Here is a 17,082-nt window from a genome sequence, read left to right as displayed (position 1 = left end):
GTTACAATCTAATACATTGACACTGGAGCTAAGAGCCCATGGCTGTGTGCACCCAGATCCTTTTGTGCACAAATGAAAGGTTCTTACTTAAACAAGAGGCTGAAAGACCTCATTCAAATCAAATCAGTTGGCTGAAATTGTTGAAAATGGTTCTGAACTCGAACAAGTGTGCATTATTAAACATAGAAATGCCTCGGATGATTGTAAAACTAATCTTGTCTTTTATGGTGAGCTGCAGAACTGTGACCAGCACTGCTCAAGGCCTTGCACATCACATCACTGAAGATGTGAATGAAGTTGAGACTCAAAGTGTAGGGACCATCCAAAATCTACACTCTGCCCCACAATGGTTCATACAGCAAGAAACGGACACAGTTGCCTCAGTGGAAATGGTAGTTGATTTTTGTGTCTTTTCAAAGTCTATAGTTAACAGTTAATCCATGCACAGATTTCAGCTGTGCAAATGGTTTTCACCCAAAGCAGACTGGTAACTTTAGGTCATGCCCAGAAGTTTCTGGACGAAATTGAACTGAATGGAGTTCATGTACCAGTTTGTTCTCAGAGCTTGGTTGTATGTCGGGCTATGCATAACAGAAGACAGATAGGCCTGGGACTAAGGGTGCAGAATCTTGTATGTAAGCATAGGTCTGGCCTAATGTTAAAGCTCACTGAGCATGGCTGCTCGCAGGTAAGATTACGAAAGTGATCACCCCTTGTAAGATTATCTCTAATGAATATCTAAAATGCCAGGATGGGTTACTAACTGTAATGTTATAAAACATTGCATCAAAAAGTCATGCTCCAAATTGCTTTGGAAATATCATAGCAGCAAGTACCTTCTCGCTAGTAGCTCTATAATCACACTGGAATTTACAAGAATTACCACTCAGCTATCCGTTTTGTAGGTTTAAAAAAATTTAAATACTTTTGCCGTTAATCAGCTTACCAGTTTCTGAATAGAACACTGTAGTGATGTTACTCCGTTCTCGAATGCCTGGTGCTCGAGACACGGAGGCATTTGAGAACGGTGCAAGTGGAGATGAGACGGTTTGCAAGACGGACGGCCGTAGCTGCACTTCTCCTTAATGTATTGGATTTATTTTAATAAACTTCAAAGTAGATACAAACCCGCCAGTGTCTGAAGGCATCGCTACAGATTTGGCGACGAGTGACAACATTTGTGACTATCTGTGACCGGGAATCAGAGTGCGCAACAAACCTGGGTGCGAGGGAGTGCACACCGTAATAAACATAGTGACGATCGTTGTGATAAGGATCGTGAGGTATGGTGGCTTGTTAGTAAACCTCAACAGTGTTATCTTAACACTGTTATTGAGGTCTACACCTTGAACTTGTTTGTCGTGCGCCCATACCTGTCTGGTCGTTGCTAGGGCTCGCGCCTGTGCTGATGCGCTGTTGTTTGTGCGCCTGCGCCTTTGCGCGAGTGCGTCTGACGGCTTAGTGCGCCGTTGCTGTAACCAGGGCAACCACCGCGCACAGAAAGCTAGGAGGAAGCTTGGTAGCAGGACAATAAAGAACCTACGGAAAGGTGCACTTTCCCACTGCGCGTTGCTGTATGAGGAACAACCGAATGTAGAAAAGAAGCTGAAACCTGCATAACTAGGAGGAGACTGTATCTAATAGCTGACATTCCGGAGTACGTCGTGTGCGGCCAGATCAACTGATTAAGCTTCAAAAAATTATTTAAAAAAATATATAGATATAGGAAAAATTAACTTGTACCTCACAAGGAACATTGTACTACAATATTACAGGAAATATTTTATATATATATATCTATATAATTAAAACATTTTTGCAAACGCTAGGAGCCTGTGCAGCTACAGTATGGCTTCAAATAGCCCATGGAAGTTAACGCCACCTCAATCTTTCATACCTGCTTCTGGTACACCTACGTTGAAATGGGAAGAGTGGAGTGAATATTTTAAAAATGATATCTCTGCCATTGATGATGAAGAGGAGCTGTCTGTGGAAAAGAAATACAAAATTCTTCTGCATTCTTAGGACCTGGGGGACTGAAAGTTTTTTTTTAAATCAATGAAAAACCTAGACAAGAAGGTCAAGGCGACGTGTACGTCAATGCACTTGAAGACTTGGATAATTATTACAGACCTAGAGACTGTATAGCTGTTGATCGTTACAAGCTTTTTCATCCGAAACAAGGGAAAGACGAACCTGTTTAAGATTATGTTTCCGCTTTAAAGAACTTAGCAATCAATTGCAGATTTGGGGTGTTACATGATGAACTTATTCGCGATTAAATTGTTATGCAAACCTCTAATCCACATATCCAAGATAATTTATGGGCTAAAGGAGAAGGCTCATTGCAAGAAGTTATTGACATCGTAAAAAGAGCAGAATTGACTGGAAGGTGTGCTAAAGAGGTTTTAAAAGATAACAAGAGTGAGTCTAAAATAGCAAGAGTGAAAGGAAAAAATGTTACCAAAGATCTTAAAAAGAAGTGGACAGGGAAAAAGGAGTTTGAACAGAAGAATTTTAAATCGGATGACAAAAGGAAACGTTATAGATGTGGCAGTTATGATCATTTAGCAAATGATAGATCATGCCCAGCCAAGAAGCAAAAGTGTTCCAGATGTTGGACATTTCCAAAGGGTGTGTCAGAAGAAAACTGGGAGTAGTAGTAAAGTGTTAGAGCTGGAGGACACTAATTCCTCTGATGAAGATGATTTGAATATGTGTGTCTTATGTGTAGATGCAGTGGATGAAAATTCCATTTTGAGCATGGAACAAGAAAATATGAAGAGGAAGATAAAACCAAGTTGTGAGATCACCTTGGGCGGTGTTACCCTATGTATTGTGGTAGACTCGGGGGTCTCCGTATACTATTGTGAATCAGATTGTGTGGGAAGAAAAATTCAAACACATGGTGGGTGAGGGGTTATGTTTACCAGATATTACAATCAAAACATTTACTGGTGAAGTCATTGAGCTGTTAGGGTACAAGGAATTGGAATTCAGATACTAGAATAGAGAAACAATGGGAAAATTGTACATTGCTGCAATGGGTCCTTCCATATTAGGCTGGATTGATCAGGGTAAATTGGGCATAGTATTGGATCCCAACAACCCTGAACCTGTACTAACAGTGCAAACAGAATTGGGAATTCGTAAGTTAGTTCTACAAAAGTTCCCTAATGTATTTTCAGGGCGAATCGGAAAATTGAAGGGGTTTATGCACCTCATTCATTAAAAAAAAAAAAACAAAAAAAAAAAACGCAGTACCACAAGTACATAAAGTAAGAAACATTCCCATTCCTTTAAGAGAAAGTGTTAAATTACATACAATTGGACAAACTGCAAGAAGAGAAAAACATACAACCTATTGAGTCCTCAGAGTGGATGGCCCCTTTAGTCGTGCTGAAAAAAGCCAATGGAAATTTACGATTATGCATGGACTTAAGAGATCTCAACAAGAACATATTAATTGGTCAATTTCCCTTACCACCCATCAACGAAATGTTGTCTCGTACTAGAGGCATGAAATGTTTTTCTTCTATCGATTTGAAAGCAGCTTATCAATTACGATTGCATCCAAATTGTAGGGATTTAACAGCTTTTACTACACCATTTGGTTGTTACAAGTTTAGAAGGGTACCATTTGGTTTGGCGTCTGCTGAAGCTATGTTCCAAAGATTAATGAACTCCTTGCTAGCTGGTATTGATAATACCATGGTCTTCCAGGATGATATCCTTCTAATGGGAAAATCAAGAGGATCATGATCGAACCTTATTAAGGGTTCTTAAGGTCTTAAATGAGAAGGGGTTGACAGCAGAATTTGATAAATGCAATTTTGCATCTGATCATGTCTCCTGCTTAGGGCATGTAGTATCTGCTGAAGGAACAAAACCAAAAGAAAAATTATCAGCAATAAGTAAAACACCCAATCCACAGAACAAGGACGATGTTCGTGCCTTTCTAGGTCTTGTAGAGTTCTATTCCAAATTGGTTTAAAAAAAATTCTACTAAAACATACAGTTTAAGACAATTGCTCAAAGGAAGATACAGATTTGAGTTGACAGAATGTGTCAGAATGCTTTTGACGTGTTAAAAGCTGACATTTGCAGTGCACCCCCACTGCAGGGTTTTGATCCAAACCTCAAATGTATCGTGACCACAGATGCTAGTTGTAAGGGGGATTGGAGCAGTCCTTACTCAGGTGAACATAGAGGGCAAGGAAGATACCATTGCTTTTGCTTCGCGTTCGTTAACTTCAGCTGAAGAGAAGTATTCAGTAATTGAACGCGAAGCACTAGCATGTATATGGGCTTTAGAACATTTCAGGCAATATGTGTGGGGAAACAGTCACATTGAGGCTGTATAAAGCCTCTCAGAGGTTGGCTAGAATGTCAGTACGTTTGTTTGATTACAATTCTATTGTGCAGTACTTGCCTGGTGTGAAGAACATTGTTGCAGATTGCTTAAGTCGCATGCCATTGCCGCACAAGGATACGGGAGAAGAAGTGACAGAAGATATGTGGGTGGCTATGGTAGATGAAGGTGTATGTCATGGTATAACACAGGATGAATGGATAACAAAACAGAGTTCAGATGAGACACTAAAAAAAATTGAGTAATATAATTATGAAGGGGTGGCCAAAAAAAAAAAAAAATGGTTAACAGCGATTTGTGGCCTTTTGGGGAATTGCCTAGATGACCTTCATGGCAAATTTATAGAATTTTCTTCCTTAACGCAACAGGGGGTATCACTTTCCCGTTCCTGAGTAACAGATCTTCCTCCATGGACAACTCCATGTCACCTTCACCAATAGGTCCCATGACATCAATACCTATCCTCTCCCAAGCCATGTTGGGACAAGGTATAAGCTGTAAGGGCAGTCTCAAAGATACTTGTGTCTTATCCGCATTCTCGCAAGCCATGCAGTCCCCAACTATTCTTTCTATATCCTTATCTAATCCTGGCCACCATTACCAATACTTTACTCTACTCTTAGTCTTGCCAATGCCTAGATGACCTTCATGGCAAATTTATAGAATTTTCTTCCTTACCGCAACAGGGGGTATCACTTTCCCGTTCCTGAGTAACAGATCTTCCTCCATGTTACTCAGGAACGGGAAAGTGATACCCCCTGTTGCGGTAAGGAAGAAAATTCTATAAATTTGCCATGAAGGTCATCTAGGCATTGGCAAGACTAAGAGTAGAGTAAAGTATTGGTAATGGTGGCCGGGATTAGATAAGGATATAGAAAGAATAGTTGGGGACTGCATGGTTTGCGAGAATGCGGATAAGACACAAGTATCTTTGAGACTGCCCTTACGGCTTATACCTTGTCCCAACATGGCTTGGGAGAGTATAGGTATTGATGTCATGGGACCTATTGGTGAAGGTGACAGACAATCTTTCCTACTTGTAATTGTGGATCACTTTTCCAAGTGGCCGTAGATGGGCATCGTTAAAAAAGCTGACACTATTAGCATCATTAAATTCATGGATAACATTTTTGTTAGAGAGGGTTTACCGAAATGTATTGTATCGAACAATGGGTCTCAATTTACATAAGAAGGAATGGTATTAAGCACCACACCACCTCAACTTATCATCCGGCCGGTAACTGTGCTGTTGACATTTAATAGAGTGCTCAAGGGTATGATTCAATTGTCAAATTGCAACCAGTTGATTTGGGAAACAGAATTATGGAAAACCCTTTGGGCATTTAGAATAACCACATGTATTAGTACGAATACCAGCCCATTCGAACTCATGAGGGGAAGGACACCTATATCAAAGGACAATGTGGGTTGGCTCAAGGCTGCTAAGAGGGTGGATTGGTCTCCTGAAGAAGTGAGGATGAATATAGAAAAAGCTCAAAGTAAATATAAAAAGCACTTTGATGTTCATAGGAGCAAGGAGTTTAAGTTATGCATCAGCAATGTAGTGAGAATTAAAAGCAATAAGTACACAGGAAAATGTCAAAGTAAATTCTCCTCTCCTTTGAGAGTGGAAGTAGTATACAATAACTCTGTAAAACTAAGTGATGGCAAGGTATGGCATGTATCTGCATTATCATTATGTAAAAATACTAGAGTGGCCGGAAAAGGAATTAATATCACGAAAGACCACAGATGTAAAGTATGGTTGGACGATGATAGCGAATGGAGAGAGCAGGATGATTTCATTAGTCCTAGTAATACTAACAATAGTCCTACTACAAGTTCATCTAACAGTTCCTATGGGCCTGTAGGTGTTTCCGTTAACGGGAAGTGGAGTAGTTCTGGAAGAAGAATTGTGAAGCCGAAAAGATTTGAGGATTACTATCTAACTTTAAAAAAATAGAAGCATTGTTAAATTTAAAAGGTGTGATTTCTATTACATTTAGAAAGCAGTGTGCTGCTGTATTACTTATAGTTATCTATACATGTAAATATTATTAGTGTTTGTGTTTAATTTTATTATAAAGAGGGAAGATATGTAGTGATGTTACTCTGTTCTCGAAGGCCTGGTGCTCGAGACACGGAGGCATTCGAGAACGGTGGGAGTGGAGATAAGACGGTTTGCAAGACGGACGGCCGTAGCTGCGCGTCTCCTTAATGCATTGGATTTATTTTAATAAACTTCAAAGTAAATACAAACCTGCCAGTGTTGGGAGTCATCGCTACAAACACACATTTTACAGTTCCTGTTTTGCATAAACCTCCATCACCACAATTTTCCCCAAAGAAAAGCAAATCATTTTTTGAAAAAGAGAATACAATTTTGGCCTCAGAACACTGTTAATAAGTGAGTAAATACATGTTTGGTTTTCAACCATCAGCTTGTCCTTTTCATAAAGTACTCTCATGCACAACTGCCTCAGAAGATGTCTTCTGCTGCTCATGCTTTTGTGTTGCTATCCCATGACTGGGAGTGCCACCATAATACTGTAGATGGCCATGCTATGCAAGGGATGCCCTCTTTTATGCCTGGCATGGACATTATAATAGCAAAGATGTACAAAATATGACGATGGATGGCCATTATGCAAAAGCCACCCGTGTATCAGAGTTTGGCAGTATTATGAGGGTGGTGGCCCCAATCAGGCCAGGGATGCCCAACAAAATACATCAAAACATTCTACAAGAGGGTGCCGTCGCTATTCCTGGGGTGGCCTTGGCCAGGTATGGCCACAAAATGCCAAGAATAGTCATGATTATTACGGAGATACTGTTGAACAAGATTTGGATAACCTATTTCCAAACATACCCCCACAGTATGTTAAGAATGACCATCATTATTTCAGTGAAGGTTACAGTTATACCAGGAATGGCAACAATCTGGCAAATGATGGGCACAATAAAACATTTGTTGCCCTTCATGCCAGGAGTGGCCCCAGTTATGCCAAAAATGCCCACAGTAGGGCAGAAATGGCCATGATTTTATCAGAGCCGCTAATATGCCAAGACTGGACACTTCTGGTCGATCATTGCAAGAGTCTGGAAGTTTGGTCTGAAAGGCTATCATTAAGGGAGGGCTGCGGTGAAGAGTGATGACGTATAGATTAGTGCACATATATACATTCATCAGCTATGCCCTCAGTATACTGATCGGTCTTATCAATGCTTTTTACTAGGGATAAGGATAATTCTCTTTTGTGTAATTACAGGAAATTCCTCTAAGTTACGTGACATGCTAAACTGGCACCTAGCGCTGTATTTTAGTGCAAATCTTCTCATTTTTGTGCTAAAAACAAATAGCCAAAAACACAGGTGCCATGAACACTGTCCATTTACGTTCTGGCTGCTCACATCTTTATAATGCACCTGCACTAATTACGCCTCGTGGCATATTGGCATAAGGTGAAATTTGTGAGATTGCGCTGGTTTAACTGTCATTTCGCAAGGCCTGCTTTTGAGCACTTCTTGCTTCCATTTGCACCCTTTCTTCAACAGAGATTTGAATTGCTTTATAAAGTTTAACTAAGTTTTGTTGGAGGGGGTGGCTAATGGAGGGCACAGTTCAAGACTAAGCGGTGGCAGGTTGTAATTATGGCAAACACTGTTATTTCAGTAGCCGAGAGCTGCCCCAGCTGCAGTAATGGTTGCTTGCTCAGAGTGGAACCTGAAATCTCTCCGCAGAACTGAAAGTGATCTTCCAAGTTAGTCAAACATTTAAATAACTTTACAGCATAAACTGGTTTGCTAAAGCTGGAATCTCCAGTTTGATGGTGGATTTAAAACTACCTCTCTTCAGATGCATTTTGACTTAAATATTATCAAGACGGTTTACATAATTTTCCTCCTTTACATCATATGTATTTTAACACTGAGTTGGGTTTTAAGCCCAAGATGCGCTTGATAGCCATACGTATCCAGAACTAGTATAGAGAATGGATTTTATGATCCTGTTTTTTAATTAATCTTAAGGTGGTTGTTGTGTGACTTTAACTGTGATGTACCTTGTGGATTATTGGGTACATCACAGAGAATGTCTGCAACCAGGCAACTGAGAGCTGGAAGAGAGCAGCAGGAGGAGCAGGCTCTGTTGGGGTGGCTGTTTCATACCAGCATGAAGTTTTAATAAAATGCCTGTAAACATGAACCGTGCACCATGTCATTCCCAACAGTGGTCTTTCAGTACTGTTTGATAGTGATATTTTCAGATGTAACGTTTTAGTTAACTCCTGTGTAGTCTGTTAAAAACACTTTATTCAACTACTAACTCGTAAAAGCACACAATGCATGAGTAAGCCTAAATAACAGTATCCTATAGAATTCAATAAAAATACATATTAAGAATAAAGTTAAAAGGACTTACTGAATAGGGACGAAAATTCATTGTCACCGCCCATAACTAGGGACTGACATTTTCATCTATGCAGAGACTTCCTAATCCTATGGGCCCCTATCGGGAAGCTTGCAGCTTTAAAACAGATACAAGAGCTGGTTAACATTTGTAAATACATCAGTGCAGGTTTATCCTGTTCAAATAAATGATCACTGAGCAAAGGCAGAATGTACTTAGGCTGCAGTACTCTACAATACTCACAAAAGAAAACTAAATGAGTCAAGCAACAGATTATACCACACCCTAATCCACCTGAGGAGGGGAGTGAGGGCTAGTTCATCAGAAATATACCCAAGCCTCAGCTCCTCATGCATGATATGTTGGGACAGATTATGGAACCATAAATAATTTCCTTAAAAATTTATTATACATTGTCTGAATTCCTTCAGGTTTAAAAAAAAAAAAAAACATCACTACCTTAAGTCGCAATTGGAACACATTTGCCCTGATAAATCTTAACATTGGCCCTGAGTTGGTTTTGGACCCAATTTCTTGGCAAACGCTGGCGTTGCTGCTGTTGCTCATTAAGACATTCCTTTTTAGCCTCAGTTGTGGACCCCATGAACCTTTCTGATCAGAGAACACCCCGGTATGAAAAGTCAAAACCCTAACCAGTTCCTTGCCCTCCCCCCTCCAAAACACTTTTTCTGGGTTTTCCTAGTTCCAACAACCATAGTGATGGACTTTGAGTAATTAGTACTCATACCACATACAAAGTGACCAGCTGTTGCAAACCCTTCGCGGTCATAGCAACTAATACTGCATCATCCGCATAGAGAAGGGCTGGTACTAATTGTGAACCAACCCTCTGGATGTCTTTACAAGTTAGACTTAGGTCAGATCCCAACTTAACATTGTATAAAATCAATAAAAGAGGCCCAAATAAAACTTTCCTAACCCCCCTATAAAAACTCACAGATTCTGATACATGCCCTTCCTGGTCCTATCTCATGTTAGAGGCAAGACCCTGGTGCAGATCAGATTAGAAAAACACTAGGTGTCTCTCCATCTGAGCTGAGGTCTATCAACATCCCCCACAATTCAGCTCTCTTCACACAATCGAATGTGGAGGTAAGGTCCATAAGTGCCATATACAGTGAACCCTTCTTTGCCACTCTAACTCTGGCAGAGTAGAGCTCAGATGACCCATTTTTTGGGCCCACCCCGTCTGCCCCACTGATATCACCTACAGAACACTCTACTTTCTGTGGCTTTTCACATAAGGATGGTTTTGACGATGACTGACTTATGTCCAAACTCTTTCCCACCTGTTCTCGAGTTTTTGTTTCTCTTATTTCCAAACATAGGATACAAAAACCTTGCGTGGTGTTTTGCCATGAATGGACTGCGATCAACTGCTGTATAAAATTTTATGTGGTGGTACCAATTAAAATCTAAACATCTCGAAAAATGTTCACAGGTCAGTGCTTAGTTTTTATGCATTTACATTTGGATTTTCCCACTTATGTGTCTACGCACCCCACTTTCAAGGAGAAAACATTTAATTTGTAAAGAAAGTAAGGAGAAATCGCAGTGAAAGCACTTCCAGCAGGAATTCTAGCAAGTTACAGTAGCTCTCTTTCCAATCCTAGATTTATCAGTATTTCACCATTTTTCTTTACAAGGCTGTTCAACCCCACAAGCGCTTTTGGGAGTGATGATCGATAGAATTCTTTGTCATACTACAAATGCACCATTGGATTTAAGTCTGGGCTTGATTTTGCCAGTTAAGCACATTACCTATTTCTCTCTTACCAACGTCAGTGTAGCTTTGGCAAAGTTTCCTTTTGTGTCTCCTCACCGCTAATGCTCATGGCAGCCATGGCACTTTGAATTGGCTTGCTTATGTGAACTGTTTTACTTTTCATTTTCAATTTATGTGAAAAGAAAAGTCCAATTAGGAATTTACTACACGGATAGGTCTAACTTGAGCAAGCGTGTGTCCCACTGCACTGCAAATGCTTGTTTTGCTATTCTACAGACAAAAGTCCTTCCCTCACCCCATTAAATGAAGATGCTCACTGCAGATGCATATACAACATCTGCAAACGCCTAGTAAATGGCTAATTACAGGAGTTGCAAGTGACCAGTTAACTTTTGGGATGATTAATCCTGGACTGCACTCCTGTGTGTAGCAAGTGTAATATGTTTTAATCGGGTTGAACGAGAAACAAACAGTTTTTCGAAAGTTTGCCAGTTACACAGCAGATTGTGGGCTATGCAGCACTTTTATGCAGCACATACGTCTATGGCTGCGTAAATCATGTTCTTCCTTTGGCCCTTGCTGAGGTTCTTTACCAAAGTAACTCAACCAGCATTCACATGAACAGCAGGAGCAGTGCTTGTATTTTGAGGAGTGTTGAAACTCCGTTAAAATGTTTATGCTAGACCACGTGGTCTTTCTGACGTTCGAGTGAAACAATATTTCCGGTTTTAGAATTATTATTTTTTATATAAATGTCTCTTTAGTGACATCATTTTTAATGTAGACTAATAAAAGCTGAAATTACTGTTCACTATACCCAAAATTTACAGACCTGCTTTCTCTGTTTTAAAAGTTTCACTCATTTCTTCACTTCCAGACTGCTCACCTTAACCCACTGTTCATATTGATATTCTGTTGGGAGAGAAGTGGGTGTCTGCCACCTGATGTCGGCGTCCAGTGATTTGGCCTCATGCAGTCATTGCTTTGGAACAATAGTTTATTTGGGGCCCGGAATAGTATGTGAGACTTCATTTTATAGATAGGGGTGGCCCCTGCTCAGTCCATGTGGCTCTTGGTTATAATGATTTTGTCCTCATTCATGCTTCAGGAAGTTCCCCCTTTGAATCTTTAAGGGGCTAGCTCTTATTTCTAGATCAATGTAGGATATTTTTCCCATCACCTAATTCTCCCTTGTGCGGCTGATGAGAACAGTGTTTTATTATGATTAGTAATGCTAACTTAATTACAAATTTTAAATTTGTTGATGAAATACACTGCTTGACACTTCGTACCTAAGAGGTTTTAAAATGTGTAGGTGAGTTGAGAAGAGGGATTGAAAGCAAGATCATAACCGTGCTTTGTTACAAGACAGAAATAATTATGCAGATTCCGCAATACCTTGCCCAGCTGACAATCCTGCTCTTTCTTTTAGTTGTAAAAGATGACATCCAGGAAGAAAGTGCTGCTCAAAGTCATTATTCTCGGAGATTCCGGGTAAGTGCACTAACGTCTCAATTCTGATGGTATTTTATACTCTTCCATGCATTGGGAAGATTCACAAATCTGCTGTTGTGCAGCTGCCTTTTGTCGTTTATTTGGAGATTTACAGTTCTGCTACCTTTATAATCCAAATTGGTTTGTAGTCGATCATTGCAAACAGTCACTAGGTGTTATAAATAAATTGTTGGATGTAGACACTTGATTAATAGGTCTCGCAAAGTCGATATGTCGTCCGTGAAAAAACCTATTGGTGTGTGTGTGGTTTATTTTTTTTTTTTTTTTTTTTTTTTTTTTTTTTTTTTTTACCTGTCGCAGGCCTTTGGTCTGAGAATGGTAAGCTAAGAATGAAATAAAAAGATGTTTTTGTTTTTTTTTTTTTTTTTTTTGTTTTTTTTTGTTCAGCACAAAATCTCCAACATTTCTGCAGTGCACAGCCTTCTCAGAATGTTATATTTAAAAATGAGTTTTTTTTTTTTTTTTTTTTTTCACTGCAAGGGGGAGAGGGGTTAACTGATGGTAAGCGAAGAGCTCTGTAGCAGCATGCAGCTGAAGGACCTTCACAATTTTTTTTTTTTTTTTTTTTTTTTTTTTTTTTTTTACCATTAGCAAATACAGCGGGTTCTTGCCTTTGCAAGAGCTATTGGCTTTGCGTGGCATGGAGTGTTGTAAAGTCGAGTAGGGCAGTGTCATTGAGTGGCGTAGAACAGAGCAGAGTGTCGTGGGGTAGAATAGGGTGGAGTGGCATAGAGTGAGTTGGGTTGTATGGTGGAGTGGAGCAAAGTGGAGTAGTGTTCAATAGAGTGGAGTAAACTGGCATAGAGAGGGTGAAGGCTTGGAGTGGCGCAGAGGAGACTAGAGTGGAGCACATGTGACAAGATGAGAACAAGATTTAAAGGCCTATTTACAGAAATCCAGTACTGGTGGAAGAATATAAGGATTGGGTAAGGGAGGGGACGAACTCCAGCTGGACAGCCTAAAACAAACAAATAAATCCTGCAAATAGAAAGCAAGCAAGTGTGAGTTACAAAACAAAAAGCTGATGGTAATTAATGGGCAGAAAACATTCCCAGGGAAGCTTTTGGAATGCCCACAAGATGTCATTAGCAAACCAGACAGCATAGGTGTCTTGTAGGCTTCGACCAAAATAAGCAGGGGGTTACGGAAGATGATGGGTGCTGGAAGCGATATCCAAGAAGTAAGCTGCCTGTAGCAATGTGTCTTCACTTTAAAAACATTTTCAAAAAATATCTTTATAAATTAGCTTGGAAATGCATGCATACCCAAGGAGTGATGTAAGTGAAATACAACCATGCCCGTATTTTCTGGAGTACATGTTGCAATCTCAACAGTGGACACATGATGGAAACAGTATGCCACGCTATGAAGCTGAAAACCACATAGGCCTTTCTGCAATATACTGCCCCCTTATTGGGGGGTGGGGTAAACTGTTTGACGTTTGGCAGTAGACTGCTAAGGCTGTCTCTAGCATGATACTAAAAAGTAATGCCGGACATCAGCAGTGAAAGGATACAGATCAAAATCAAGCATGGTAAGGCAGTAAAAATAAAGCCTTTGGGCAGGGAGCGAGAGCCACCCGATTACTTCAGAGAGTAGACTGAAGGCTCATTCTGTGTATTTTATTGTGGTTAGACAAGGGGCACCTATAGGTGTCTGAGGTTTACAGTCCATGCACTCTTTTTCTGTTGGTTTCCACCTACAGAGCTAATCCTTATGAGTTTAAGGTTCAAAATAGAGCCTTAAAGGGAGGTGCCAGACGCATGCATCCGGTAGCGCTAAATTGGGGCAAAGTCGAAAGCTAAGGCCAACCGCAATGGAGCGTGGTTCAGATATAAGAAGTGGATTGGCCCCAGTCAGCGCTTACCTTCAGACTTATAAAGGTTTTGAAGAAAAAGTATCCGAGATGTTCAGCAGGTTGAAGCTGCAGGGATGTCTGGGGAGGAAGCTTCATCATTTGGTCAGTGTACTGGCAATTCCAACGGATTATGAAACAGGCCTTTCTAAACAAGCACACGTGCATTGATAGATTTAAGCAGACCACCGTGATATCTTCAGTCTTAATTCCCAATCACCAAACCTTCAAGCCTTCGTTGAAAGGTACTCTGCATAAACAAAAGAATATTGAAAATCAAGGACGAGTAAACTGTGGTGGTATTCAACGAAGTGAGAATAAAGAACATGGTTCACAGACTCATTTCAAGTAAATAACAGTTCTATTGGAAGTGAGAAATCATTGTCATTACTTGTGGCATCTGGAAAAGTACATAAGCACGGTCAAAAAATTTAATCCATAAATGTGATACATTGCAGTTCTAGAAATTGTTCATTAATGACAATGGAGTGCTCATCAAGAAGCGATTATCATGGTGCAACAAACATGATATGGTGACAAGTGTGTATACAATTTAAAAAACCCAATACTCTGGAAACATTCCATGTAGACATGGTCACATGAGTCTAATAGTAGTACAGTTGATTGCTTTTTGACCTCTATTTAAGTACTGAGGTCATCAGGACTGAATAATTTAGGAGAGCACTCAGCAGGTGGAGTGGTCAACTTTTAATACATTACTTGAAGTAACCACTACTTAGCGGAAACCCAAATACTTAGTAATCAGCTGGAGAGTATAGTGTCGATAGTATTGACTGGTGCAGTCTTGTTAATTGTAGTCACTCTGGAGAGTTTTAATCAGTGTAAATGGCATAAAAGAAAAGTTTATCCCAGAATGTAATTAATCTAATTTTCATCTTGGGGATCCCAAATCTTGAGTCACCAGTTGTGGAGAGTAGGAACCGAAGTAGCAGTGAAAGGTTTTGAAATTAATTTACCTTCCTGCTGAGCTTAGAGCAAGGCAGGATCCGAGAGGTTAAAAGCGAAGCAACGTGTTGCGGAAGTTGATCCGAGTGCAGAATTATCCTATGGATCAGATGTGGAATTTCAGACAAAAAGATAATCTTAAAAACAAATTTGGATGAAGAAGGCCTTCTTATGCGTTTTCATTTGGGTTATTTCTGGTGAATTGCCAGAAAGAGCTCCTAAAACTGTCCGTGCGTGGATAGAAGGCTCAACTTGATTCCATTGAGTATTTCCATCTTTAAAGTGCTTTGTTAGCAAATTATTAAATTATGTGTTGAGGTCACTAATAGTAAGAGGCATGCCATCTGGAAACTGACAACTTCATGATGTTCTGTGCTGAGGAGGAACTGTATTTGACTTGTTGAAGTTGAATACAGTATCCATTGCTTCGGGTTCACAAGTTTTCTGGGATCTTGAGTGCTGTCGGTTTCCCTAGAAAGTGAAGACATTGTTAATAATCGGGGGAAAGCAAGAATAACCCTGCTGAGCTTTATAAATAACTATTAAAAACCGCCTTAACTCTCAACACCAAAGGTGCAGAGAATAGATACTCTAAGCTGAACGGATGCAGTATGAAGAAAGTTAAATCAATAAAAGGTTAAAACATGTTAGTTTCCATAATTTTTATTAAATAACCAATGGTTCCTCAAGCAAAGGTAATTATTGCAAAACCCCTCTGCCCCCATCAACTCACCCCGCCCCTCAACACCTCCTTGGTTTATACAGACTGTAGAGTAGTGGACAAAAAACTGGAGTGGTCTTGGGTCTTTTCCGGCCTGTGTTCTGTCATGGAACAGTATGCTAACAGTTACTAGTTCTTTTACATCCACATTGTGGTATTTTGGATTTAGCTCCTTCCCCAGAGGTTCAGTATAGTCTGCTTTGCTGCTAGACGATGGTGGGATTTTTCCTCCTTTTAGTGGAGGGTGAAGAGGGTATACATTTTTCTTGGATAACCCTAGTGGGCTCAACGCAGTCATTAATTGGGGGGCTTCTCCTTGATGTCAGCTGTAGTGGTCAGGACTTCTCCAAACACTGACCCAAATGAGGACAAGACCATACCATATGGTACATGGTCCCTGTCCCTCCCTTTTTTCTCCAGACTTCTTTGGGCCTGCTGTTGTCCATTATGTGGAGTTGTGTTGGTGTGTAGTGCCAGCTGTATAATCTGAGTGCCTCTCTCCCTTGAGTGTGCTTTGCCAAGTAGTATCTATGGAAAACACCCTGTTCATTGTCTAATGTGACACCGTGAACCTTCTTCCATTACCTCCTGTCGAGAGAGTGTGTCTGAAGGATATTGGAGAGCAGGGTAGTTTATACCTGGGGGAGTCAAATGACAGGGCATTGTGAGGTTCTGTAGCAACTTCCCAAAATATGTGAGGGCTTTCATAGCTGCTCTTAATAGGTGAAAGGGGTACCCAGTGGCTGACCAGTAATTAGGGGAACCTCTCCCACTTTGAGAAATGGTATGTCTGTGTAATGTCTTTGAAGAGGCAGATGGAGCCCTTAAGGGACAGGTCTCAGCTGGTAGAAGCCATTTGTGATCCACTTCTGGAGCGTGGATCTCTCCAGACCTGGTGATAAGTCAGAGGAATGGCATGTAGTTGCCCCTTTATAGTGGGAAAGAGCCCCAGTTCTTGAGGGTAACACTTGTGATCGGGGAGAGGTAGAAGTTGCGGGATCTATTGTACTTTGAGAGCCACAGGACCTCTTCCCGTGGTTGGTCTTATGTTCTCGTCTATAAAACACCAGGGTTCATTTGTTTCTCCTTGGAGCCACTGCACTACATACTGCACTGGAGCAGCCTGGTAGTAAAGGTAGATTTTGGGGTTCTCCAACCCCCGTGCTTCAGGTGTTGTGTGCTAATCTGGTATGGGAATCGAGGTATTTTCTCACCCCATATGAAGGATTTACAAATGTTAATCGTGCCAATTCAGTCTTTTTTAGGGGGAGTGAGAAGACCTGTAACATGTACAAAATCTTACAGAAAGTGGACATCTTGAATAATACTTTTCTTTCCATCTATGAGAATATATAGGAATGGCAGGAGCATGTTAGTGCCTTGATTGATGGTGCCAGTTGTTTAAAATAGCTTCTAGCGCAATATGAAGATCAGGCTCACTCCCTAGTATAGTAGGGGGAGTCAAGCGTCCAGTGGAAGGGGTCTCCTGTTGAAGCTT

At 40.5% G+C, this 17,082-nt stretch overlaps 1 protein-coding gene across 1 annotated transcript in view; it reads left to right on the top strand.

Moving 5' to 3' along the window:
• The window catches only part of RAB7A (RAB7A, member RAS oncogene family), a 124,227-nt gene that overhangs the window by 36,947 nt on the left and 70,198 nt on the right, over window positions 1-17,082 (top strand). Inside the window, exon 2 of the mRNA XM_069206236.1 lies at window positions 11,960-12,021. Within this exon, the coding sequence (XP_069062337.1) occupies window positions 11,969-12,021 (53 nt within the window). The 5' untranslated portion in view covers window positions 11,960-11,968. The remainder of the gene's footprint in view (window positions 1-11,959; window positions 12,022-17,082) is intronic.

Source organism: Pleurodeles waltl, chromosome 9, assembly GCF_031143425.1.
Source record: "Pleurodeles waltl isolate 20211129_DDA chromosome 9, aPleWal1.hap1.20221129, whole genome shotgun sequence".
In the NCBI taxonomy this organism is placed as follows: domain Eukaryota; kingdom Metazoa; phylum Chordata; class Amphibia; order Caudata; family Salamandridae; genus Pleurodeles; species Pleurodeles waltl.
Note: the sequence above shows the minus strand (reverse complement) of the source record. Positions and strands in the feature narration are given on the sequence as shown.